General features: G+C 48.3%; 1 protein-coding gene across 1 annotated transcript in view; it reads right to left on the bottom strand.

Annotated features, from left to right (window-relative positions):
- Positions 1–26985, bottom strand: part of CALM2 (calmodulin 2) — a 77424-nt gene that overhangs the window by 37316 nt on the left and 13123 nt on the right. Inside the window, exon 2 of the mRNA XM_030195821.1 lies at positions 4404–4434. Within this exon, the coding sequence (XP_030051681.1) occupies positions 4404–4434 (31 nt within the window). The remainder of the gene's footprint in view (positions 1–4403; positions 4435–26985) is intronic.

Here is a 26985-nt window from a genome sequence, read left to right on the forward strand (position 1 = left end):
GAAACCAGAGAGAGTCTCTACAGGGTCATCTGCCAGATCAGTCTGCAATCTTTTGGGAGCTGGTGGGGATAGCCCCACCCCTGCTCCGACCAGAGATGCCGGGCCTGCTGCAGGAGAGATCCCTTGCTTCAGCAAATGGGCCTGGTGGAGCAGAAGAGGGAAAGGCAGGCCCTGATCCAGGGCCCCTCCATGAAGAGGCCATCACCCCTTCAGATCTGTCCTATGTTAAATTGTACAGCACTGCATAACCCTAATAGCGCTTTAGAAATGTCAAGTAGTAGTAGTAGATTTGGTTAAGACATTGGTCTGCTGATCTGCCTTCTAAGTCAAGGTTGGCTCAGTTGCCCTTTAGGGGGAAACTCTTGTTTGGTCAGGAACTGGCTCAGACTTAAGGATCTTGGAGACTCCAAAGGTAGTTGGCCGGAGGACAGATCTAAGTCCCAGTTGAAATCGTTTCGCCCTCGCTTTAGAGGCAAAGTGGTATAGACCCGGGAGAGTCTGAGGTTTTCAAAAGTCCCAGTTTAGTCAGAAACAGCAGTCCTTTTGTCAGGAGCGCAGACTTCCTCCCTCGGCTTCCCTAGGTCAGCCAGGCGGCAGAGGTACACAATGATGGAGCCCTGGTCCAGTCCTCTCTCCCGATAGGGGGACAGTTCAGGGAGGAATGGGCCAGGGTGACTACAGACAAATGGGTGTTGAGAGGGCTACAAGCTGGAATTTGCTCGTCCTTTGGGAGACAGTTTGAGTCTCCTTGCAAGTCTGCCCTAAAAAGAGTGCAGCACTGCGGGACACTTGACAGTTACTCCGTCTGGAGGCAGTTGTCCCGGTGCCTGCGGTTGACGTCGGTCGGGGTCGCTACTCTATTTACTATGTAGTTACAAAGAAAGGAGGGGCCTTTCATCCAGTGTTAGATCTCAAGGCGGTCAACAGGGCTCTTGCTGTGCGTCATTTCTGGATGGAAATGCTTCAGTGTTGGCGGTGGTTCAGCCGGGAGAATTCTTGGCAGCCTTCGATCTAAAAGGAAGCCTACTTGCACATTCCCATCTGGCCCCCTCAAAGATTCCTGCGTTTTGTGGTGTTGGGGCAGCATTTCCAATTCAGAGCTATGCCCTTTGGTCTGGCCACGGCGCCATGCACATTCTCCAAGGTAATGGTGGTAGTGGCGGCCTTTCTGCGGACCAGAGGAATACAGGTTCATCCGCGTTCCATCTCACGCAGAATGTGTACAGGCGACTCAGGCGTGATGGATCTCCTTTAGTGACTGGGTTGGGTGATAAAAAAAAAAAAAAAAAAAAAAAAAAAAAGTCCTCTCGTCCCCAACTCAAACTCTGGAGTACCTGGGGGTTCGACTGGATACCCGTCAGGGCAGAGTTTCTTTCGGAGCAGCGACGATCGAAGCTGATGGAGCAAATTTCTTCCATTCTTCAGACGCCGGCACCAAAGGTGTGGGACTGTCCAGATGCTGGGGTCCATGGCGGCGACGATAGAGGTAGTCCCAAGGGCCAGAAGTCGCATGCGTCCCATCTACTCAGCCGCTGGTCTCCGCTTTCCACAGACTCTGCGATTCGCTTTCCCTGGACACCGCGAGCACGTTTTGCTCTCCGTTGGTGGCTCCAATCGGAGAATTTGCTTCAAGTCATGCCTCTGGCCATGCCGGAATGGCATGTGGTGACGACAGATGCCAGTCTGCTGGGTTGGGGGGGGGGGGGGGGCTCATTGTCTTGGGCACTCAGCTCAGGGGATTTGGACTCGAGTCCAGGTTGCATATCAAATTTCTGGAGCTTCAAGCAATCCGGTTGGCTCTCCTAGCCTTCGAGATGTTGCTGCGGGATCAGCCGGTTCGAGTTGTGACAAATGCAACAGCAGTAGCAGGAGGGAACTCAAGAGTGCTCCTCTGGCAGACGAGGCGTCTGCCCTTTGCCTTTGGGCAGAGAAGCGTCTAGTTCTGTTGTCGGCTGCTCACGTAGCGGGAGTCCTAAATGTCCAGGCCGACGTCCTCAGGTCGGAATCGCTTGGATGCCGGGGAGTGGGAGCTCTCTGTGGTGGCCTTCCAGCAGATTTTGGACCGTTGGGTGTTGGGGGGGGGGTGGGACCGGTGGTAGATCTGATGGCTCGCTTCTCCAATTCCAAAGTGCCTCGGTTCTTCAGCAGGGGCAGGGAGTTCAGGTCCAAAGGAGAGACGCGCTTCTTCAGCCGTGGCCGATGGATCTGATGTACGTCTTCCCTCCGTGGCCAATGGTTGGTCGGATGATGGGCAAAGTCTCTCGTCATCTGGGTCTGGTGATTCTCACTGCGCCAAACTGGCCCAGGCGGCCTTGGTAAGTGGACTTGATTTGTCTTCTCATCGACGAGCCATTCCATCTGTCTCACTTGCCAGACCTTCTGAGTCAAGGTCCAGTAGTCATGAAAGATCACGGTCCGTTTGGGCTTACGGCTTGGCTATTGAAAGGTCACATCCGAGGAGTTATTGGGACAATGTTGCAGGCGCGCAAACGTTCTACTTTGACTGCGTATGCTAGAGTTTGGGGGATGTTTGCTGCTTATTGCTCCTTGTCTGGCATTTCTCCACAATCAGCCCCTCTCAGGTCCATTTCGGCCTTTTTGCAAGAGCGGATGGATAAGGCGCTATCGCTAAGTACTTTAAAGGTTCAGGTAGCGGCATTGGCCTGCTTTAGGGGTTGTTTGGGGAGGCACTCCTTAGCTTCTCATCCGGACGTAGTTAGATTTCTTCGGGGAGGGGGGGGGGGGGGTAGGGCATATGAGACCTCCGAGTTCCAGTGGTGCCAGTTTGGTATTTGAACCTTGTCCTTGGGACCTTGCAGCGGCCTCCTTTTGAGCCACTGAGTAAAGCATCTTTGAAGGATACCATGTTGAAGACTTTTCTGGTGGCAATGGCTTCCGCTAGACAGGTGTCTGAGCTTCAGGCCCTTTCGTGCAGAGATCCCTTTCTACGCTTTTCGGAGGTGGGCGTGTCAATTAGGACGGTTCCATCCTTTGTTCCTAAGGTAGTCACGTGTTTTCACATTAACCAAGAAGTGGTTTTACCGTCCTTCAAGCAAGAGGATTAACTTGACAACTTCTTTCGAGCTCTGCGTTGTTTAGCCATTAGAAGGTCTCTACTTGTTATTTGGAGGCGACATTCTTTTTGGAAGTCCGATCATCTCTTTGTGCTGTTTGCAGGACATAAGAAAGGAAACATGGTCTCTAAGGCAACGGCCGCTCAATGGCTTACGGAGGCAATTACATCGGCTTACCTTTTGATGGGAAAGTCTTCTCTTCACGTTCGTGCGCACTCCACTAGAGCTCAGGCTACTTCCTTTGCGGAGTTCCGTCTGGTTCCGTGGGAGGACATTTGTAAGGCGGCAACTTGGTCGTCTCTGCATATATTCGCTAAGCATTACTGTCTTGATGTCGCTGCACGTCAGGATGTGATTTTCAGGGCTTCAGTTTTGACGGCCGGGGTAGTCCGGTCCCACCCTTGAGGATTGCTTTAGTACATCCCACAAGTCCCTGGATTGATCTGGGGACGCTATGGAAGGTAAAATTATGTCTTACCTGATAATTTTCTTTCCATTAGTCTCAGATCAATCCAGAGGCCCTCCCTGGGATTCGCTCTCGTATTTTCTGATAGGCTTCAGTCTGGTTCAATCGGTTCTGTTCACGTTTTTTATTTGGACGGTTACAGGATATTAATGTGTACATATGTTTACGTCTTGTGATTTATGGCAGCTCAGAGAATTTCTTCCAAGTTTATGCTGCTTTTGGAGAGGCAGGAGAGTTTACTATGGTTCAATTTAAGCTTCTTACTGCTTTGGTATTGTTTATACTGAAGTTAGGCTGGTTGCACATGCCCTCTGGTGGCAAACTTCTGAGTTCTCTCTAACCTGCTAGTGGAGGGACATAACCCACAAGTCTCTGGATTGATCTGAGGGACTAATGGAAAGAAAATTATCAGGTAAGACAATTTTACCGTTTGCAGCACCAACACACTGGGCAAGACTCACCACACCGGGTCCATGCGCCAAGAGCCACAGCCACCCTCCTGCAATGGCAGGGTACAGCACCACAACCAGTCTGTCTATCCATCTGCTGGTTATAGCAGATACTGAGGAACTGGGCTGCTAGCAGGGAGCTATAAAGTGGTGCTCAGTTCTGTACTCTATCTCCACCTGCTGATTGATGGACATGACCACCCAGACATATTGAATAGTGAGAAAGTAATGGAAAAGGCTTTACCTTCTTTATACATATAACATTGCCAGCAGAGGTTATAAGCTTCAACCCTACAGCACATTTCAGGTATCCAGTTATATTGTTGAAAAAATATCAAATTTGGTTCCCCTTGCTGCTGGAAAGCTAGGAGGGGCAAAGTTTTAGCTGTTTGAAAGTAATGAAATAAGGTTTACCTGCAATCTGTTCCTCTGTTAATTGATCAGCCTAAAAAAAAAAAAAAAAAAAAGAGCAAGAATTAATCACCTGCCCAAAAGTTTTTTTTGACTACTAAAACATGGGTTATAGGTCCAATTCACACATGCTAGAAATTAATTGCTGAGAGAAGGGGAAACAAAAGACAGTCCTTAATGTTGCCCTTCACTGATCTTTTTCTTTTCTAGGGGGACCAATTACCCTTGATAAGTGGTAATATTGAATTCAATTTGACTAATAAGTATATACAGCCTAGTGATTTCCAGCAACAAAATCAAAAGCTATTGCTCAGTTTATTGCTACATACCCCAAAGTTCTTTGATTTAGAGCAGGCACGTGTCATTACCTACCTAAGGTATATGACCAATAATCATGCACACAAGCAACCTCAAAATATGGTAGGCTTTAGCTCAAGGTTTGACAAACCCAGGACCTGATGTCACCATGACACCTGGAAAGTTTCTTCATTGCACCTGTGAATTATGCCCACGTGGCACAAAGTAACTCCGTTGAGTTAGTTTGAGTAGCATCAGTGAGATTTGAGCCATGCAGTGTATTCCCACTCCCATGACTACTGGTCATTCAAAGATCTGGTCTCGTCTCAGATCTCCAAAAGACCAGTAGTTTTGACAGAGTATAATTCAAAAAGAAGCACAGAAAGAGAAAGAAAAGCAGCCAAATGCAAACCAAAGCAAGGATGGATTTGCTTGTTAGCTGCAATGGTTCAGGTAGTGAGCTTTAAACCAGTAGAGCCCAATTCAAACCCCACTGTGGCCCTTGTGATCTGGGGCATGTCTTAATCAGTGTTCAAAGTGCTAGGGCAAGTACTTCACTAATTTCTCATTTTTACTTACCTGATCATTTTGTTTCTTTCCATTAGTCCCAACAGATCAATCCAGAGACTTGTTGGTTATGTCCCTCTACCAGCAGGTGAAGATACAGAATGTCCAGATGCTCTATACATGGTCCTGTGCAGCAGCCTTTACCTCAGTATTGTTGATACCAAAGCAATTTTGCCGAGTCTAGAAAGAAACCTTCAGCACCCTCAAACTCCCACACCTGCTATGGGGTTTTTTTTTTTTTAAACTAACCGAAAAAGCACAGCCACTGAACAGAACAGCCTGAGAAGGCGAATAGAGGACTAAGAGAGAAGGGTGGGACTCTGGATTGATCTGTTGGTACTAATGGAAAGAAGGTTAAGACAAGAACTATTTTTTCCTTCCATACTGTCCCACAGATCAATCCAGAGATTTGTGGGACATAGCCGTCAAGACCAAGGACCTGAAGGCAGCATCCTCACATGCCAGGACATCTAGACCAATGCTTTGAAAAGGTATGGACAGAAGACCAAATGGCTGACTGGCAAATAGACACAGATTGAAACTCTGAAGGAAGTTGCCTGCGCTCTAGTAGAATGTGCCCACACATGCAGTGGAGGCAATTTTGTCAACACGTGGGCCAAATGGCCTTAAGAGGTCAGTTCCTCCTTCCTGCTTCTGACAGAGCAGGAAAAGATAGTGCTAATGATAGTAGTCGTTGATAACTTCCAAATACGAAAAGAAGGCTATACCACATGTTCAGGCAGCACAGGGCAGGAAATCAGCTGGATAATCTTCCCTGCAGAAAGAGGGCAATTCAAGTGAAAACGGGACACAATCTTCGGAAAGAAGGAACCAAACTGTCCAAATACACACACCTGCCTCTAAAGCAGTGAAAGGGATCCCTGCATAACAATGCAAGATCTTTTAAACTTTGCTCTAAAGCTCACAGGATATGACTCCAAGGAGAAAGCCACCTCGTGAGGACACAAGCAATTCCCTCCTACTAAAGGAAGCAAGTTACATCTGGATGGGCTGGCAAAGAGATGTGTTCTGTATGCGAACCTGAAGCAAGCTAATGCTGCCACCTGGGACCTTTAAAAAAATAAAATAAAACCCCCCACTACAACTACATATACTCAGGGACAGGTGCTTACCTAGGATGTCCTACAACACAAACAAAAAAAAAAAAAAAAGCACAAAAAGGCCAGGATAGTTGTTACTGAGGCGGAGGCAGCAAAGGCCCACCTCTGAGTGCCAGGACTTGCAGAACCAGCCCAGACCCACAGAGATGGAGTAGAGTGGTGGAGGGAAAACGAGGAATAGAGAAGGACCAGTCCCACAAGAACTGAGGCTCCCCTGAAGCAGGCTAATGCTTGAGGGGCAGAAGCAGCACAACGGCCCACCAATGAGTGCCAGGACTTAAGGTCCACCAGACCCCCAGTGGCCAAAGATTGAGTAGTGGCAGAGAGGGAAAAACCAGGAATAGAGAAGAACCAGTCCCACAAGCACTGTCTACAGGGGTTAACCAGATCAAGCGTCGAGCTGAAACCGCTAACAAAACTCCTTTAGCGGAAGCTCTAAGGATATCAGACCCGAGGACTGGTACAGACCGAACCCAGAATGCTCAAAGATCTAGAGTCTGCATAGGTGAGGACCAAGAGTTGCAAAGTAAATTAAGCCCCGCCCTTGAAGGGAAGAGTCCACCTACTGTCCAGGGTTCCTTGGAAGGTGGTCCTGGTCCCAAGCTACAACCCAGTGGTAACACCAACCAAAAAGGGAGAAAGAGGGGCCTGGGCAGACATATGACACCAACAAAGCAAAACCTGGTCACCAGTCTGTGAGGGTGAACCAATGTTCTGAAAGCAGAAACTGATTATGACAGACAAGTAGTGGCTTCCCCCACGTCCACCTCAATAGCAGACAAAAAAAAAAAAAAAAAAAAAAAAAAAAGAGTTTGGAAAAGTCCATAAACAGGTACGTTAACTGCTACCCTCTAGCATCAAGTTCCAGAGCTACTCAATGAACAGTCTTTTCCTCCTGTTTTAAAAGGATTTCCATGCAACAGTATTTGTACAAGAGAAAATTAGGTTCTTACCTTTAGTCACAGCAGATGGTAAAATGTCTTACCTGAATTTTCTTTCCATTAGTCCCTCAGATCAATCCAGAGACTTGTGGGCTATGTCCCTCCTCTAGCAGGTTAGAGAGAACACCAAGTTTGCCACAAGAGGGTATGTGCAGCCAATCTAACTTCAGTATAACGATACCAAAGCAGTAAGAAACTTCAATTAAACTATATAAACACTCTCCTGCCTCTGCAAAAGCAGCGGAAACTTGGAAGAAAACTTTGAGCTGCTGTAAAGATATAATGAAAATATAACCCATATGAACTCTATAACCATTCTAACAAAAACGTGAACAGAGCCGAGTGAATCAAAATGAATTATAATGAATCCGAGCAGAACTGCCGAAACCCAGGGAGGGCCTCTGGATTGATCTGAGGGACTAATGGAAAGAAAATTATCAGGTAAGACAATTTTACCTTCCATACCGTCCCCAGATCAATCCAGAGACTTGTGGGATGTACCAAAGCAATCCTCATCAAGGGTGGGACCTGAGAATCCCAGCAGATAAAACCGAAGCCCGGAAAGTCGCGTCATGATGCACCGCTACATCACTACGGTAAAGCTTCGCAAAAGTGTGCAACGAAGACTAAGTCGCCGCCTTACAAAATGACCTCCACTGGAACCCAACTACTCTGCAAAGGAAGGAGCCTGAGCCCTAGTTGAATGCGCTCGAACATGAAGAGGGGAAGACTTTCCCATCAACAGGTAAGCAGACGCAATCGCCTCCTTAAGCCTTCGAGCAACTGTAGCCTTAGATGTCATGTTCCCTTTCTTCTATCCTGCAAAAAGGACAAATGATCTAACTTCCGAAAGGAATTAGTCGCTTCCAAACAGAGCACCGCTCTCTTATCAAGACAGCGTAAAGCCTGAACGTTGACAATCTTTTGTAAAAGATGGCAAAACCACTTCTTGGTTAATATGAAAACGCGAGACTACCTTAGGAAGAAATGACGGTACAGACCTCACTGACACCTGCCTCCAAAAAACAGAGAAATGGATCTCTGCACGAGAGTGCCTGAAGCTCCGACACCCGTCTGGCTGAAGCCACTGCCACCAAGAACACAGTCTTCAACATAATGTCCTTTAATGAAGCTTTTTTTTAAAGGTTCAAAAGGAGGCCGTTGGAAGGCCTTCAGCACAAGGTTCAGATTCCACTCCAGCATCACCTGAAGTTGAGGAGGCTGAAGATGTCCCACACCTTGAAGAAATCTCACTACATCCGGATGTGAAGCTAAAGAATGTCTACCCAAATGACCCCTAAAGCACGCTAAGGCTGCCACCTGGACCTTTAACATATTTAAATGATAGTGCCTTATCCATTCCTTCCTTAAGAATGCCAAAATGGATCCCAGAGAAGCTGATTGAGGAGAAATGCCTGCCAAACACCACCAAGCAACAAAAGTCCTCCAAACTCTAGCATACGCCGAAGTAGAATGTTTGCGAGCCTGCAACATTGTTGCAATCACAGCCTCCGGATAACCTTTACGCCTCAGGCGCGACCTTTCAATAGCCAGCCGTAAGCCCAAAGGGGGCGTGATCAGTCATGATTACCGGACCCTGATGGTCTTTCAAAGGAGACAGGTGAAATGGATCGTCGATGAGCAGGCGAACCAAGTCCGCATCCCAAGGACGCCTGGGCCAATCTGGCGCAATGAGAATCATCGGGCCCGGATGCCGAGAGATTTTGCTTACTATTCGACCATCGGCCAAGGAGGAAAGACATACAGAAGATCTAAGAGCCACAGCTGAAGAAGAGCGTCTATGCCTTCGGACCCGACCTGCCTCTGCTGAAGAAGCAAGGCACCTTAGCACTGGAGAAGCGAGCCATCAGGTCCAACACTGGAATTCCCCAACGATCTGAGATCAGATGAAACACCTGAGAGAGCTCCCACTCCCCGGCATCCAAGAGATTCCGACTGAGGAAGTCAGCCTGAACATTTAGCACTCCTATGTGAGCGGCTGACAAGAGGACTAGATGCATCTCTGCCCAATGACAAAGAACGGACGCTTCTGCCAGTGGAGCACTGCGAGTTCCCCCTTGTCGATTGACGTACGCCGCTGTGGCATTGTCGGACAGAACTCGAACTGGCTGATCTGTCAAGAGATCCTCGAAGGCTAAAAGCCAAGCGGATCGCTCGAAGTTCCAGAAGATTGATCAAAAACTTGGACTCTGAAGGAGACCAAGTGCCCTGAGCTGAATGACCGAGAAAGAGCTCCCCAACCTGACAGACTTGCATCCGTCGTTACTACACGCCTATCTGGAGTTGCCAGAGGCATGCCTCGCATTAAGTGCTCCAGTCTGAACCACCAACGAAGAGCAAACCAAGCTCGAGGTGTCCAAGGGAGCCGAATCATGTAATCCTCGGAAAGTGGAGACCACTGGCTGAGCAGATGCCATTGCAGAGGAGGCATGTGACTCCAGACCCAAGGTACGTCGTCTATTGTCACCGCCATTGACCCCAGGACGAACATAATCCCATGCTGCTGGAGCCGGCCTCTGCAGAATTGAAGAAATTTGTTTCAGCAACTTCAACCGTCGCTGATCTGGAAGGAAATTCGACCCTGACTGGTATCCAATCGCACTCCCAGGTATTCCAGAGTTTTGAGTTGGGACGAGATGACTTTTGAACATTTATCACCCAACCCAAAGACTAAGAGATCTATTACAGCCTGAGTCGCCTGCACGCATTGCATGCAAGACTAAGCGCGAATCAGCCAATCGTCGAGTTAAGGATGAACTTGCCATCCTCTGGCCCACAGAAAGGCTGCCACCACCACCTTGGAAAACGTGCGTGGCGCCGTGGCCAGACCAAAGGGCATGGCCCTGAACTGGAAATGCTGGCCTAACACTGCAAAACAAAAGAACCTTTGGTGAGGGAGCCAGATAGGAATGTGCAAGTAGGGCCTCAAAAAAAAAAATCGAGGCCAAAAATTCTCCTGGCTGAACCGCCGCCAGCACCGACCGAAGTGTTTCCATCCGGAAGTGCCGCACTTTCAAGGCTTTGCTGACCGCCTTGAGACCTAACACTGGCTGAAAGGTGCCTCCTTTCTTTTCCACTACAAAGTAAATGGAGTAGCGACCTTGAACTACATCCACAGGCACGGGAACCACTGCCTGTAGACGCAGCAATTCTGCCAAAGTGTCTCGTACTGCCGCTCTCTTTACCAGAGATTCAAGAAAACTGTCAGCTAAAGGATGAGCAAGTTCCAGTTTGTAATCATCTCGAATAATGTCTAGGACCCATTCGTCCGTAGTCACCCTGGCCCATTCCTCCCCTAATTGGGACAGCCACCTCCCTATCGGCAGACAGGACTGAACCAGGGCCCCGTCACTGTGTACCTCTGGCTCCTTGTTGATTTCAGGGAACAGAGGGCGGAAGTCTGCGCTCGGAACGAAAAGGACTGCTGCTGCTTGAGTAAATCGTGGCTTTTGAAAACCTCCGACCCTACCGGGTCTATATCGCTTTGCGTCCTTGAAGCACGGCTGAAATGGTTTTGCCTGGGATTTAGATTTATCCTCCGGCAAGCGACCTTTAGAGTCTCCAAGGTCCTTAATAATCTGAGCCAACTCCTGACCAAACAGGAGTTTCCCTTTGAAAGGTAATCGGGCCAGTCTGGACTTGGGCAGATTAGCAGCCCAACGTTTTAACCAGATCCAGCGTCGAGCTGAAACTGCTAACAAAACTCTTTTAGCGGAAGCTCGAAGGATATACAGGAGATGCGCCAAATAAGCCAACCCGGACTCCAAAGCTGGAAGATCAACCAACTCATCCGGCGAAGCTGCCTTCTGTACCCATGACAGACATGCTCTGGCAACATAAAAGCCGCAGACTGAGGCCTGTTAACATCTAGGCCGCAACTTCAAACGAAGCTTTAACTGCAGTTTCAAGCTTCTCCTGCGGATCTCTAAGAGCTGCGCCTCCTTCAACAGGTAAAGCAGTCTTTGCCACTGCAGAAATTAACGAATCCACCACGGAGACGCAAAGAATCTAAATCCTCCTGTCTCAAAGGGCAAAGCTTAGCCATTGCCCGTGTCACTCGTAGACTAGCCTCTAGGTAATCCCACTGAGCCTGAATGAGCACCTGCATAGCCTCATGAATATAAAAGGCTTTAGAGGGTGCTCTAGTGCCAGACATGATGGAAGAGCTCACCACGGGAGAGAAATTCAGAACTTGTAATGCCTGAACAATTAAAGGAATGAGCTCTTCCCTTCTGAATAGACGTGCCGCGGTGGGATCATCCCCTTCACCTGCGGGCAACTCCCCCTCTTCTAATAAATCTGGCAAAGATTCCCCGGAGTCAGGGGCCCCATCCGAATCTGAATGTTCGGAATCCTCTGAAAGCGGGACCTCTTAGCCGGCTTCTGATAGAAGTCAGAGCACAAGGGAACAGAGCCCCCCAAAATGGCCGCCGACTGACCTCCCTCCCTCAGATCGCAGCAAAGCAGCTTTGGAGCATTAGAAGCGCAAATTCTGAAGAAAATCCCCCCATACTTAATTTCTCCGAAAGAGAAGACGCTGAAACATCCCGTAGAGCCGCAACGCCAGCTGATTCTACCGCTACACACTCCTGTGTAAGCGGCGGTAAGTCAAAAATGGCGCTGGCGGACGCACACACTGCCCCAAAGAGATTTTCCCGCCGACCAAGAATCGCTTCCCTCACGCAGTTCGCCGCTCAACCCACGGTCTGCTTGCTCCGAACTCGTTTTCCCCGTCGCTGAACAAGCCTCGCAGGCTCCTGACGCAGACCTTCTTGCCTCGCAGCGCGAACAGCGCTTAAGAGCTTCTGACGGAACCGACGCTCACACTCCTTAAGTCAAACGGAGAAACTCTTTCAAGAGAAATTCAATCCCACTATGGCTGGAGAGAAACTGTTCATCAAAATTTGTCAGAGGTTTTTTTTTTTTTTTTTTTTTTTTTAAGAGGCAGGAGAGGAAAATAGCTATAATCCTGAGAATTATCTGCCAGCTGACAGGGGGAGAAGGGTAGGGACCTGGCACCACCAGGTGTATCCCAAAATGTGCTCCTGCACCTCAACCCCAACGAAGGCTCAACACACCTGAGGGAAAGGGATAGGAGCCTCAAACAGAGCTTCACTTTATGCACTCCCAAATTGGTATGTGCAAATAAGCTTTTCAGGTCCAGAGACGTGAGAAACTCTCCTGGCTGTACCGCCGCAATGACAGAGCGCAGGGTTTCCATGTGAAAAATGCTGCACTTAAGGACTTATTTAGCTCTTTTAAGTCCAGGATCGGGCGAAAAGACCCGCCTTTTCATGGCACCACAAAGTAAATGGAGTAGCTGCCTAGACCTTGATCGGCAGGAGGCACCGGGGTCACAGCCCCTATCTGGCACAGACTGTGCAGAGTCTCCTCTACCGCGGCCCGTTTGGCGGGAGAACCGCATCAGGACTCCACAAACACGTCTCTCACCAGGGCATCGAATTCTATTCGGTATCCATCTCTGATCAGGTCCAAGACCCACTGATCTGTGGAGATTTTGGCCCACTCCTCGAAAAAGAGGGAAAGTCTTCCTCCGATGACAGGAAACGAGGGGGCCGGCGCACCATCATTGAGAGGGTCACCCCTGAACCGGCAGCTGCGGAACATTTGTCCGAGTGAAAGGAGTTTCTCTGCTGAAAGCGGGCACGCGAAGTGAACCCAGCAGCACGCCCCCGGCGGTACCTTCTAGCTTCACGGAAGCGAGGTCTGTAAGAGGAGCGGACCGCCTGACCCTTAGAGGAAGGCTTCGGCCTATCTTTGGGCAAGCGCTGAGGTTTGGAATCCTCCAGGCCTTTCAATGTTTTCCAGCTCCTCACCAAACAGAAGGCCTTGAAAGGGCAACTTCACCAACCTTTGCTTAGAAGCCATGTCCACCGCCCAATGTCGTAGCCAAAGACGGCGAGCCGCCACTGCTACAGCCATTTGCTTAGCCGAAGCTTTGACCATATCATAAAGGGTGTCAGCCAAAAAGGACAAGGCCGACTCCATCCGCGGAGCCACTTCAGATAAGGTCTCTGCTCCATCACTGGGCTGTTCCACTGCCTGCTGTAACCAAGCCAGGCAAGCTCTAGCAGCATAACAACTGCATGCAGACGCCCGAACAGTGAGACCTGCCAAATCAAAGGACCGCTTCAGAGCTGAATCAAGCCTGCGGTCTTGAATATCCTTCAGGGCAACACCTCCTTCAACAGGGAGGGTAGTTCTCTTTGTCACAGCCGTGACCAACGCATCCACTTTAGGCATTGCAGAGCGAGCCATATGCTCCTCACTCAGAGGGTATAATTGCCCCATAGCCCTGGCAACTTTCAAAGGTCCCGCGGGGTCAGCCCATTGAGCCGAAATAAGCTCTTGGACGGAGTCATACAAAGGAAAGGCTCGAGCACCTGACTGGCTCCTCAGCCCAAGAAGTTCTGCCAGACCCCTCAGAATCCTCATAGCAAGACACTGGGGGGGGGGGGGGGGGGGGAGCGCCACACTCAGAAGGGGAATTAGCCCTTCTGCGTTTATCAGGAGGATAAGAAACAGGCAAAGCCAACTCCAAAAGGCCAGGATCCACCCCGGGGGGGGGGGGGGGGGGGGGGGGGGGGGGGCAGGCAGAGGGTCCGAAGATCCCTGTGGAAGAGCTCTTTTAAGCATGTATGCCCTATGCAGCATTAAAACGAAATCAGGAGAGAAAACCGCTCCCTGACCGCCCGGATCCTGCCCAGGGCTATCAGCTCTATTATTAGCCTCAGAGGCCCCCCCCCGCCCCGGATTCAGGGCTCTCCGTCGCAACGGAGGCTGCGCCATGTGGAAAATCCAAAATGGCATCCGCTACCAGCTCAGAGCGCGAAAGATCGACGCTCGCCATGCTCGGGTCGGCTCTACCGTCTGTAAAGCCGAAATTACAGAGCCCTGCTGCTGATTTGCGCTTGCCACATTTAGAACAGCATTTTACAGTCTCCGCAGCCATCGCAGAAAATGGCGGTAAAATTCAAAAATGGCGGTTCGCGCCAAAAACATCCCGATCGTGGGCCCACCTCGGAGGAGTCAGAAAACACTCTTACCTCACTAGACCGAGTATCACAGCTCTGGTCCTGCAGAAGAATCAAGAAAATAAACCTCTTTTCCAAGATCACTCCGCTAAAGCGCAACGCGACTATATATATATTTTTTTTTTTTAACGCTGTGAGGAAAGCAGAGGCAAAAGAGAAATAACACTCTGGAGGCTCAGATAAGTGGGAAAGGACTGACCTATGTGCCTTCAAAGTGAAGCTGCTATAGCCTCTAACACCCCGGCTAACAACTGGCAAGCCAGGAGCCACCCCCAGGCAGATTTTTTATGGAGCTCGAAGAAGCTGCAGCCACCCTGCTTGGGGAGATAGAGAATACTGAAGAGGCAGTGGAGCTAGCTGGCCATGAGGCACTGAGAAACGTTGAGTGCTCTCTATCTCCCCCTGCTGGTTGGACACAACCCATTCGTAATGGCTTCATCTGCTTGATGACAAGGAATAGGTTCTTACCTTGGTAATTTTCTTTCCTTTAGTCATAGATGAATCCATTACGAGTGGGTTGTGTCCATCAACCAGCAGGGGGAGATAGAGAGCACTGAAAACCATAGTGCCTCATGGCGTGCTAGCTCCATCTGCCTCTTCAGTATTTGAAGCTTCCAAAGCACGATTTACAGAGCCCTGCTGCTGATCTGCGCTCGCCACAACGGGAACAGCGCTTAACCTCTGCAGCCATCGCCGAAAACGGCGGGAAATTCAAAGTGGCAGATTAGTGCCAAAATCGTCCCGAACGCGGGCCCTCCCCAGAGGAGCTACAAAATGCTTACCTCTCTGGACCGAGTCCACAAAGCTCCGATCCGCTGCACAAACAGAAGAAAACCTCTTTTCTGGGATCGCAGCGCTACAGCGCGAAGCGACAAAAAAAATTTTTTTAACGCTGTGAATAAAGTTAGAGGCAACAGCGACAGGGCAAGAGGCAAATCTTTTTCACTCTGGAGGATCAGTAGCGTGGGAAAGGCAGTGAAAGGGCGAACCTATGTGCGTGCATCCACAGCGTGAGCAAAGACAGGGCAAGGGCGTACCTATGTGCCTTTAAAGTGGGCACCACCAGCCACAATACCCACCCCTGGCTACAACTGGCAACAGCACAGGAGCTACCCCAGGCAGATTTTCTGAAGGAGCTGAATAAGCTGCGTCCACCCTGCAGGGGAGAAGAGAGTGCTGAAGAGGCAGATGGAGCTAGCTGGCCATGAGGCCCTATGGTTTTCAGTGCTCTATCTCCCCCTGCTGGTTGGTGGACAACCCACTCGTAATGGATTCATCTGCTTGACAAGGAAACTGTCAATATAAAGAGTTCTAGTAAAAAAAAATAAATAAAAACCAACTTCCACAGAGGAAAGCTTTTCAGTGTGTTTAAGTAACTGCCCTCTGGGGGGGGAAAAAAAAAAAAAAAAAAAAAAAAAAAAAAGAGGGGACTAAGTTCTCTAGATGAAAGAATAGGAACACCCTTTCAGAAGGCCTAACACATGGTGCTGTGCCCCGATGCCGTTCAATGGCTCCCACACTAGGAACAGCATTTAACCAACTCACCACAGACAGCGTGGCCTTTTGACTGCTGCAACAAATCCATTTTAGCCAAACAGCATTTCCCGCTCAGGTGTGGAAATGGGGTAAACACAACATAGCTGTCGCCAATTGAAGGGCAATGTCTGGGGTGACCCACTTCCTGCATAGCATCATGCGATGGAAAAGACTGGAGCAGTCTTCTAGTGCTTGCCATTTTAAGATTAGCAGATTAAGAACCTTTTGTGCCTTAGATATAGGAAGACAATGCCTCCTTCTGAAACACCTGCACTGTGGGATCAGAATCCTCTGTAAATAGCTCCTGCTCCTCCAATTCCTCCTGTGAAGAATGAAATTTGAAATTACTTCCTCAGAATGATAGGGGGACAGGGGAACAATAGACCCTAGTTCTGAGCTGGAGAGTAAATGTCTCCTCTTCAGGACAGGGTTCATCAGTGGAGACCGAGGCAGGGAATATGCCAGAAAACTCCAAAGGCTGAGCTAAAAAGGAACTGTCAATTCCCCCTAACAGACTTCTAAAACATAGGTATTATGGAGCAGCAGAATGAATTGGGAGCAACCGACAGAACTGTTCCCGAATCATGCTGTTAAGGCTGCCGGAACACTTCAGAGGGGGGATGAGGAGGAATGAGCCTGCATCTCTCCTGCTAGGGAAGCCAACAAAGGTCCTCCACAAAAAGACACCTGAGGTGGTCTGCAGGGTCAATTAGAAGTCAGGAAGAAGCAGGTCCTCCACAAAGACACCCGAGGTCTGTGGGGGTCATGAGCAAGACCAGATAAGGAAAATGTGCAAGCCAGTGCAAAAGTCATCCTATGAGGGGGCCACAGAGGGAAGACATGAAGCGGCTCTGCCTCTTGCCACAGTCAGCTAGGGCAGGGGTAGGCAACTCCGGTCCTCGAGAGCCGCAAGCAGGTCAGGTTTTCAGGATATCCACAATGAATATGCAGGAGATAGATTTGCATACCATGAAGGCAGTGCTTGCAAATCTCTCCCCTGCATATTCATAGTGGATATCCTGAAAACCTGACCTGCGGCTCTCTAGGACCAGAGTTGCCTACCCCTGAGCTAGGGCAAATCAACCCCCTGGGAGGCTAGATCTCTAACCGACTGACATGATTCACCTACGTGCTGTCTGTTGCCATCAAGCGTGGGGGACCCAGCAGTCCAAAATGAGCTGAAAGGCCTATTGCCCCAGCTCCCACTCCCCTGAAACCAGCAGTGTGGCTGTAAGTCTGCTTGCATATTGTCCTTGCCTGCAATGTGAACTGCTGAAAGGGCCCCAACAGACGAGTCTCCACCTAATGACCTCTAGAGCCACTGCCTGACTGGGTACCTCCCTGCTTGTTGATGTATGCCACAGACAGTGTTGGCCAACATCTCTTGTACCATTTTGCCTTCCAGTGGATGAAATTCCAGCAAGGCCAATCACACCTTGCCCCCCCCCCCCCCAAAGGGGGATCCAGAAGAGACCCCTTTCAACTGATGAGCTGTACTGTGATTAGTCCAAACTGAGCCTCACCCTAGGTGAGAGGAAGGACGTGAAAGTTCTGACCAATTGGCCGCCATTGTGCCTGATGCAGAGGATGTATGTAGGCCCTCATACAAGGAACCTCCAGAGTCACCACCATGGAACCCAGAAGCTACAAGTAGTCCCCAACCATGGGACTCTGAAGCTTGTACATGCACCCACTCTACCAGAAGTTATACCTCAGACTGTGCTGAACTAGACCCCCAGGTACTCCAACACACTGGAGGGCACCAAGGAGAAATTAAACATTACCTGCTAATCTGCTTTCCTTTAGTCCCTCCAGACCAGCCCAGAGCATGATTGAGGGGTTGTGCACACCTTCAAGCAGGTGGAAACTGAGAAACTGATTAGAGAGAGACAATAAGAGCCCTTGCCAAAGATCCAGTATTATTGTACCAAATCAGAAAGAGCAGGGGGAAAAAAAATAGATCTGTGCACTCATAAGCCCAAGCAGCCACTGGCACTTTGTTAACAGAGCCTGTGACATGTAATAAGCGTCTAAAAGACATGCCTTTGCATAGCAGACACTGGATGTTCTCATTAGTATCACATTTTTTTTAAAGCAATGTTAACAGCAAGCGTACAACACAGCTCTCAGGGAACCTGAACCAAGCACACTTGAGGGAAAGATCTGAGCCAGTCCAGAGGACTAAAGGAAAGTAATTTCTCCTTCCTTAGTGTCCATCCTGCCCGGCCCAGAATGTGACTGATGGGGAATGGCTGTTTTTTAGCGCACAGAACCACTACCAAAAATAGCCCGGGGGGAGGGGGGGGAAGAGGGGCTAGCTGCTGAGGAGGGAGAACAGGAGCCTGCTCATTCACACAGCTGATCACGGAATAAGAATTACTGGGAAATTTTTAAGCAGATGCCTCAACTCTTCAAAGAGCCCGCGGTATTTTTTTTTTTTTTTTTAAACAAACGGGGCATCACTAGATACCAGGGAGGACATTGGGGGGGGGGGGGGGGGGGGGAGGGATCCGGCCACCCGAATGAGACACCTCTCGAGGCTAGACAAGACCCCCCACAGACCTCAGCCTCCACCAACAGGCAGGTTTTTAGGATTTCTCACTTCCCCAGATGCAGACAAACCCAAAATGTTAAACCAAAGAATCAAATATAGTCACAGAAAATGGAGAAAAAACTAAGAATGAGACTGAAGGGCTCACCAACCTTCCAACTGCTGGAGACCGAGAGTACAGGACTTCTCTCTGGCTGTCAAGGGTTATTGGCTCTCTCTAGTCAGTGTTTCTCAAGTCTCCACAACCCATTAGTCACATTCTGGGCCAGCTCAGCGGGATGAAAAGGAAGTGACTTGGGGCAATTTGCAACCCGGTTCAAGTGCTCCACAAGAGAAGTCAACTGAGTTGTGCAGCATGCCTCTGAATTGCCTGATCAGTAGGTCACCCAGAGACAGGTGAACCCACCAACATCTCAGATGCACAGCCACAAGCATAACTTTGGAAACAAAAATCTGGTGCTGTAGCCAGGCCAAAAAAGTAAAGCACAGAACTGAAAGTGCTGCCTCTGAACACAGAAGTAAAAATATTCCCTGTAGAAATCCACAATGGATACGCAGGTAGGCTTTCATGGATTGTGAAAAGTCACAAGAGAACCTTACAAGACTGGGGGGACTGGGTGTCTAAATGGCAGATGACATTTAATATGAGCAAGTGAAAAGTGATGCATATGGGAAAGAGGAACCTGAATTATAGCTAAGTAATGCAAGGTTCCATGTTCGGAGTCACCGACCAAGATAGGGATCTCAGCAGCATCGCTATATTGAAATCCTTTGCTCAGTGTGTTGCAGCGGCTAAGAAAGCAAATGTTAGGTATTAGGAAAGGAATGGAAAAAAAGGGTAAATTAGGCCTTACCTGCTAATTTGCTTTCCTTTAGTCCCTCCGGACCAACCCAGAATGTGACTGATTGGTTGTGTACGCCTTCCAGCAGGTGTAGACTGAGAAAAAAAATCTGACTCTAGAGAGCCAATAAGAGCCCTTGCCAGCTAGAGAAAGATCCAGTAATGAAGCACCAAAGCAGAAATAAAGTCACAGAACAAACACAAACTGTGCATCCAAAAACCTGAGCAGCTACCAGCACATTGCCAACAAAGGGTGAGTGCCTTCCAACATGACAAGATCCTTCGAACAGGACATGTCAATAAAACAGAGAATCTCTCTCTTATTATGCATATGTATTCATTAAAATCTTAGTTCTAGCAACATAGCTGCAAGAAATAACTCGTAACTTGAGAAAAAAAATTCAGATACTTGAAGGGAGGGATCTGGGCTGGTCCGGAGGGACTAAAGGAAAACAAAATTAGCAGGCAAGGCCTAATTTAACCTTCCTTAGCGTCCCTCTGGACCGGCCCAGAATGTGACTGATGGGAAGTAAAGCAGTGAAATTATGGGAGGGACCCTAACAGCCCCACCGACAAAAACTCGCACTCCAAAAGCAACCTGTCGACGACTGAGTACATCTAAACGTTAGCGCTTAGAAAAAGAATGCAAGGACAACCAAGTCGCCACCCTGCAAATGTCTTCCGGAGGAAACATACAACACTCTGCCCAAGAAGCTGGCTGACCTCTCGTAGAGAGCCTTAACATGTTCTGGTACAGATTTCCCCGAAAGGAGATAAGTTGAAGCAATCCTCTCTAAGCCAACAAGAAATAGTGGGTTTAGAAGCCATGAACCCCTTGCGCACACCTCCAATCAGAACAAACGATCAGACCATCGAATGTCCTCAGCAGACTTAAGTGTTTTGTTTAACATCCAAACACTTCAAAAGTCTCTGCTCCTCTGAGCCTGAGAAAGAACCTAATACAGGCAATATCACCGGCTAAGAAACATGAAACCTAGTTACCACCTTGGGAAGAAAGGAAGGAACTGGCCGCAGCACCACTTGATCAGAACAGAACTCCAAAAATGGAGATCTACACGACAAGGCCTGCAACTCCGAAACTCGCAGAGCCGAAGCAACGGCTACCAAAAACACTATCTTTAGAGTCGAGTCCTTCAGAGTACAAGACAATGGCTCAAAGGGAGGCTTAGTAAGAACCGTAAGCACCAAATTCAGATCCCAACTAGGAAAAGAACATTGCGAGGGGGGGGGACGAAGATTCATGCCCCAACTAGGAAAAGAACATTGCGAGGGGGGACGAAGATTCATGCCCCTGAAAAAAAAAAAAAGTACTACATCCGGATGACTAGCTAACGATCTCCCCTGGACACGACCACGGAAACACGATAAAGCCGTAATTTGCACCTTGAGAAGCCAAAGCAAGACCCTTAAAATCTTGCTGCAAAAAATCCAAAAATTTGCAGAACCAAAGCACTAAAAGTAGATAAGCTAAACACCTTACACCAGTCCTCAAAAATCCGCCAAGTGCGCACATAGTTCAAAGAGGTAGACCGACAAGAGCGAAGCATCATAGCAATGACCTCAGAAGAATAAACCCTCTTAATCAACTTAGCCCTCTCAAGAGCCACGCCGTAAGACAGAATCGATCCGGATGACTAACCGGCCCCTGCGTGACCGGCAGCCTGAAGGGAAGATCGGCATACCATGGTTTTCAAGGCCAATCCAGTGCCACCAGAATCAGACATCCCCTGTGCGTCTCGACCTTCTGAAGAAGGCACCCTAATCAAGAGGCAGAGGAAAATCATACAGTAGATCGGTTGGCCAAGATTGAAGAAGAGCATCCTTGCCCTGCGCTTTGGTATCCTTGTGACTGAAGAACAGACGACGTTTTGTATTGCGCGCGGAGGCAAATAGGTCCACCCTGAGCGACCAGGAGCTGAAACGCCCCTTCACTGAGCGACCACTCGCCTGGATTGAGCATGTGCGGACTTTAAAAAAAATCTGCTTGAACATTTAGGATCCCTGCCACGTGAGCCGCTGAGAGCGCCACCAGATGAACTTCCGCCCACTGAATCAAAAGCGATGCCTCTCGCTCCAACAGCAGACTCCTCGTCCCTCCTTGCCGATTGATATATGCTACCGCTGTGGCATGTCTGACATTACTCACACTGCTTGGCCTCTCAGGAGATGAAGGAACCACTGGAGTGCCAGACGAATCGCTCTGGTCTCCAAAAGGTTGATTGACTGTCTCCTGATGAGACCAGAGACCCTGAGCAAACTGCCCTTGACAGTGAGCTCCCCAGCCGCTTAGACTGGCATCTGTCGTCACCACTGTCCAGTTGGGCTAGTCTAGAGGCATTGTGGAGGAGTGGCCTAGTGGTTAGGGTGGTGGACTTTGGTACTGGGGAACTGAGGAACTGAGTTCGATTCCCAGCACAGGCAGCTCCTTGTGACTCTGGGCAAGTCACTTAACCCTCCATTGCCTGCCGCATAGAGCGGGAAAGCACGGGGTACAAATGTAACAAAAATAAAAACTTTGGTCAAGTTGGCGTCCCGCAGCCACCAACGCAGACTGGTCTTCACTGGGAACAAGAGGCAAAGCTTGATGAATGGAATCCCTCTGGGACGACCATCTCGACAGAAGAGACCTCTGAAGAGGCTGCATGTGTGCTCCGGCCCAGGGCACCGCCACGATCGCCTCCACCATAGAGCCTAAGATCTGTAGATAAGTCTCTTGCAGATGGACTCGAATTCTGCAAGATGAGACTAATCTGAGCCTGCAACTTGAGAACCCTGGCCTGCGGAACAAACACTCGGCCCTGCCCCATGTCAAACCGGGATCCCAGATACTATCGACTGAGAAGGCTGAAAACAGCTCTTCTGTACATTGACTACCCAACCTAGGGACTGCAAGAAATCTACTACCCGAGCAGTTACCTGAACACTCTCGTGGTAAGACTTTGCCCGGATCAACCAATCGTTTAAGGATGCACCAAAATGCCTTCCATTCTGAGAGCCGCCGCTACAACCACCATGACCTTGGTAAATGTATGAGGAGCAGTCGCAAGACCGAAAGGAAGGGCCCAAAACTGAAAATGCTGACCTAGCACAGCAAAATGCAGGAAACTATGTGCAGGACGAATTGGAATGTGAAAAAATAGTCTGCCATAAGATTGAGAGAAGTCAGAAACTCTCCGGGCCTTACTGCAACGACGACAGACCGCAGGGTCTCCATCCAAAAAGAGAGAGTGTACTTTTAGGGCACAATTGACCGTCTTGAGATCTAAAACTCAGACAGAAAGAACCCTCTTTCTTGGGCATCAGAAAATAAATGGAGTAACAGCCCTGACACCGTTCCGCCCAAGGAACTGGACAAATTGCTCGAAGGTCTAGAAGCCTGCTGAGAGTCTGATGTCTATAGCCTTGATGTGAGAAGAGGATTCTAGGAATGCATCTGACAAAAGGATGAGCGAACTCTAAAGCGTACCCGTCTCAAATAACCTCTAAGACCCACTGATCTGAGGTAATCTGGGCCCACCTCTCTTGAAATTGAGCTAAGCGAGGGCCCACTTGAAACTAGAGGCTGGGCCTGCACACCTTCATTGATGAGGGTGGGAGGAGGAGGAGGAGGAGGGAAAAACTCTGGCTGGCCAAAAACAAAAATCAAGGCCCCTACCACGAGCTGAGAAATTGCCACGACCAGATCCTCCGGCAACCTAGGAACCTTAGTCTCACTCAGGATATTCACCAGCTTGTCCAACTCTTCAACAAGAAAAGAGCCCTTAAAGGGAAATTTACTCAGCTTAGACTTAGAGGCTGCATCTGCCGACCAGCCAAGGAGCCATAGTGTACAACAAGCCGCAACCGAAAGGGCCATAGAAGCAGCCCGTAGCAAATCATAAAGGGCATCTGCCAAAAAAGCTGAACCCATTTCCAGCTTAGCTACTTCCTGATCAATAGCCAAAAGATCTGAACGACGATCCAAAACCTTCTCAGACCAGCAGAAACAAGCTCTCGCTACCAAGGAGGCACAAACTGCAGCCTGCACTGCCAAAGCCGAAACATCAAATGAATTCTTCAACAAGGATTCAATCCAATAAGGATCCAAGATGGCGGTTTGAAACGGACATGCGCTAACGCAGCTCCTGAACTCGTTAGTTTCTCTGAACCTGGGACCTCTTGAACCAGCAATGGGGAAAAGGAAAGGGAAAACTAACGTGCTCACCTCCACGAGGTGGTTAGAATCTTCAACCATGTGTCAAGACTACCCTGGATGAGATGGTGATGCGAGCACCAGGCACCTCAACATAACCAATAGAAGATCCGGAATATAGTATAGAGGGAGTTACATTGAGTCCTCCCTCGTTTACAGCCCCACCGAGACCCGGTGTAATAGTGGCATCGGTGGAGCAGCAACCTGAAACGCCCAAAAGTGGACAAGCCCCTGTTGCTGCTTTATCTCCTGTGGGGATAACAGACTTGCAAAGACAGGAGGTATATTCCCAGTCTTCACAATCACAGGACACTCCCTCCGGTGGTTTCGTGATACCTGCTGTAGTTACATTGGAGAGTCTTTGGGACGCAATACAGGGCTTGAACTCTACTGCAAATTTCAAATTCCAGTCGAGGAGAAAATGGCGGAAATCAGACTCAGGAAGGCTCGAGACTCACGCAACTAAAATAGAGGTACTGGACAATGAAGTTCAATCTCAAGAACTTTACATTGATAATTTTCCTAAATCACCTAATTTCAGCAGTAGAAATGTTTTAAAAAAATACCTTACAGAAGTTTTACTTATTTCTCCAGATAATATTCCACCTATTACAAGGTCTCAATATATTGCTGGTATAAGAAATCTGATTTGAATTTATCTGAATTTCTTGAAAATTCTCTGGAAATAGTGACTGAAAGGACCACTATGCTGGTAACGTTTGCTCTTGAACCTGACCGTAATATATTCAAATTGTATTTCCGCCATATAAAACTTTCTAGGTTCTAAAATTCAAATTGTTTCCAGATCTATCAAGGGATACCCAAAAAAGGAAATAATTTTTATAATGAAAAAACAAGAATGTTAAACTTGTGGAACCTTCTTGCTTATGTACCCTTGTAGATGTATTATTTCCTTCAATTCTCTTAATTACATTTTTTTTGAGCCTGGAAAAAATTGTTAGAATTTATTTCTAGTGAAGAGTAAAATGAGAACCCCTGTATTTTTACACTATGCATTGGCTGTGCTCATTGAGGGAACCTTCCGTTTCTAACGTTTAAATATAATGTATAAATGTCCTTGTTTTTGGATCATAATGTATACTCAAAATTGTTTCTTTTTTTTTTTTAATAGAAAAATTTCTAAATTACTGTATATGTTAAAGCATGAATGTAAAAAAATTTATAAATAAAAAATGGATTCAATCCGGCCATCCTGGGGATCTTGCAGAGCTGTACCACCATCTACCGGGACAGTATTTCGCTTGGTAACCATGGAAACCACTGCATTCACTACAGGAGAGCGTAAAAGGTCTCTCTCTACCAGGAACCGGATAAAGCCTGCCCATGGACCTAGCTAGCCGAAAAGCTGAATCAGGAAACTTGCCACTGAGCCTGAATATCCTGATGCATAGGAAAAGACTTACCCACTGTGCGAATACCCTTGACCAGCAAATCCACCTTTCTGGGCTCCGACACCATAAGATCTTGATCATCAAAACACAAGGTAGAAGAAACCTGTGAAATGAGTTCCTGAAAGTCAACCCTATTGAAAATCCTTACCATTGAAGTATCTTCACCCACAGGAAGAGACTCTTCCCCCTCAACTGCCTGCTCTAGTTCCTCAGGAAATTCGTCCTCAGGGAACCAAGTCTCCTCCTCTAAACAAGGCATGCAGTGCTGAGGGGAGGGAAGCCTGCATTAGTTTGAGCAGATGAAGCAGGCAGAGAGGCCTGGAGCAGCACTCGGCGAAGCCCAAAACACCGACCGGGAGAGAAGCAGACGCCACTTGCCCCGAGGCCCAGACACTGAAAAAACAGAGCACCGCCGAAGTTTTTCTGACATCACGAGGAACTTAAAACCAGCGCTTTAACTAAACCGCGAGCCACCTGACCAACAGCTGATTACCCAAAACAAAACTGGCACTTTAACTAAACCGCTAATAGCAAATCCAAACAGCTGTGCTGCAAGTAGCGAACCTAACAGTCCGCATCGCAACGCCTCGGGCTTTTCAGCTTGAAGAGACGGCTGAGGGGAGATAAGGTATATAAAATATTCAGTGGAGTGGAACAGGTGGATGTGAAGCGTCTGTTCACGCTTTCCAAAAATACTAGGACTAGGGAGCATGCGATGAAACTGCAGTGTAGTTAATTTTAAAACAAAATCGGAGAAAATTTTTCACCCAACGCATAATTAAACTTGAATTCGTTGCCAGAGAACGTGGTGAAGGCGGTTAGCTTACCAGAGTTTAAAAAGGGGTTAGACGGTTTCCTAAAGAACAAGTCCATAAACCACTACTACTAAACTTGGGAAAAATCCACAATTCTAGGAACATGTATAGAATGTTTGTACGTTTGGGAAGCTTGCCAGGTGCCCTTGGCCTGGATTGGCCGCTGTCATGGACAGGATGCTGGGCTCGATGGACCTTTGGTCTTTTCCCAGTGTGGCATTTATGTATACTAGAAAAAAATACAGAATAGAGAAAGAATGAGACTGACAGGCTCACCACCTTCCACCTGCTGGAGACAGATTTACTGGATCTTTCTGTAGCTGGCAAGGGCTCTTATTGGCTCTCTAGAGAGTTTTTTTCTCAGTCTGCACCTGCTGGAAGGCGTGCACAACCCATCAGTCACATTCTGGGCTGGTCCGGAGGGACGCTAAGGAATAAGGACGTTATAATGCCTTTGTATTGTTCCATGGTGCGACCACACCTCAAATTGTGCTCAGTGCTGGTCACCGCATCTCAAAAGATGAGAAAATTAGGTTCTTACCTTGGGGTAATTTTCTTTCCTTTAGTCATAGCAGATGAATCCATTACGAATGGGTTGTGTCCACCTACCAGCAGGGGGAGATAGAGAGCACTGAAAAACCATAGTGCCTCTTGGCCAGCTAGCTCCATCTGCCTCAGTATTTGAAGCTTCCAAAGCAGTGTTACACCGCAAAGTAGAACAAACTTTCCCCACAGCGAACGAACGCCCCAGAACAGGAGCAGTAATTCAAAGGAGGGACGAACTCAACCTACTACTACTAAACATTTCTAGAGCGCTACTAGGGTTACGCAGCTCTGTACAAATTAATAACTAAGGACGGTCCCTGCTCAGAAGAGCTTACTTCCTGTAACACAACAGAAATCCTGAAGACTGTTTTCCAACTTCTCCCAATGAGGAAACATCTACAGGAAAAACTGAACCCAACAAAGCATTAATCAATCGAATCAATCAATCAATCAATCAGGGAGGGCTCATGGATTCATCTGCTATGACTAAATGAAAGAAAATTACCAAGTTAAGAACCTAATTGCCCCTTCCTTGTCATCAGCAGCAGATGAATCCATTATGAATGTAATGTATCAAAGCAATCCCTAGATAGGGTGGGAACAGGCCACACCATGCGCCAGCACTTGTGCTCCAAAATGCGCATTCCTCCTGGCAGCCACATCCAGCCT

This window comes from Microcaecilia unicolor, chromosome 3 (assembly GCF_901765095.1).
Source record: "Microcaecilia unicolor chromosome 3, aMicUni1.1, whole genome shotgun sequence".
Taxonomy (NCBI): domain Eukaryota; kingdom Metazoa; phylum Chordata; class Amphibia; order Gymnophiona; family Siphonopidae; genus Microcaecilia; species Microcaecilia unicolor.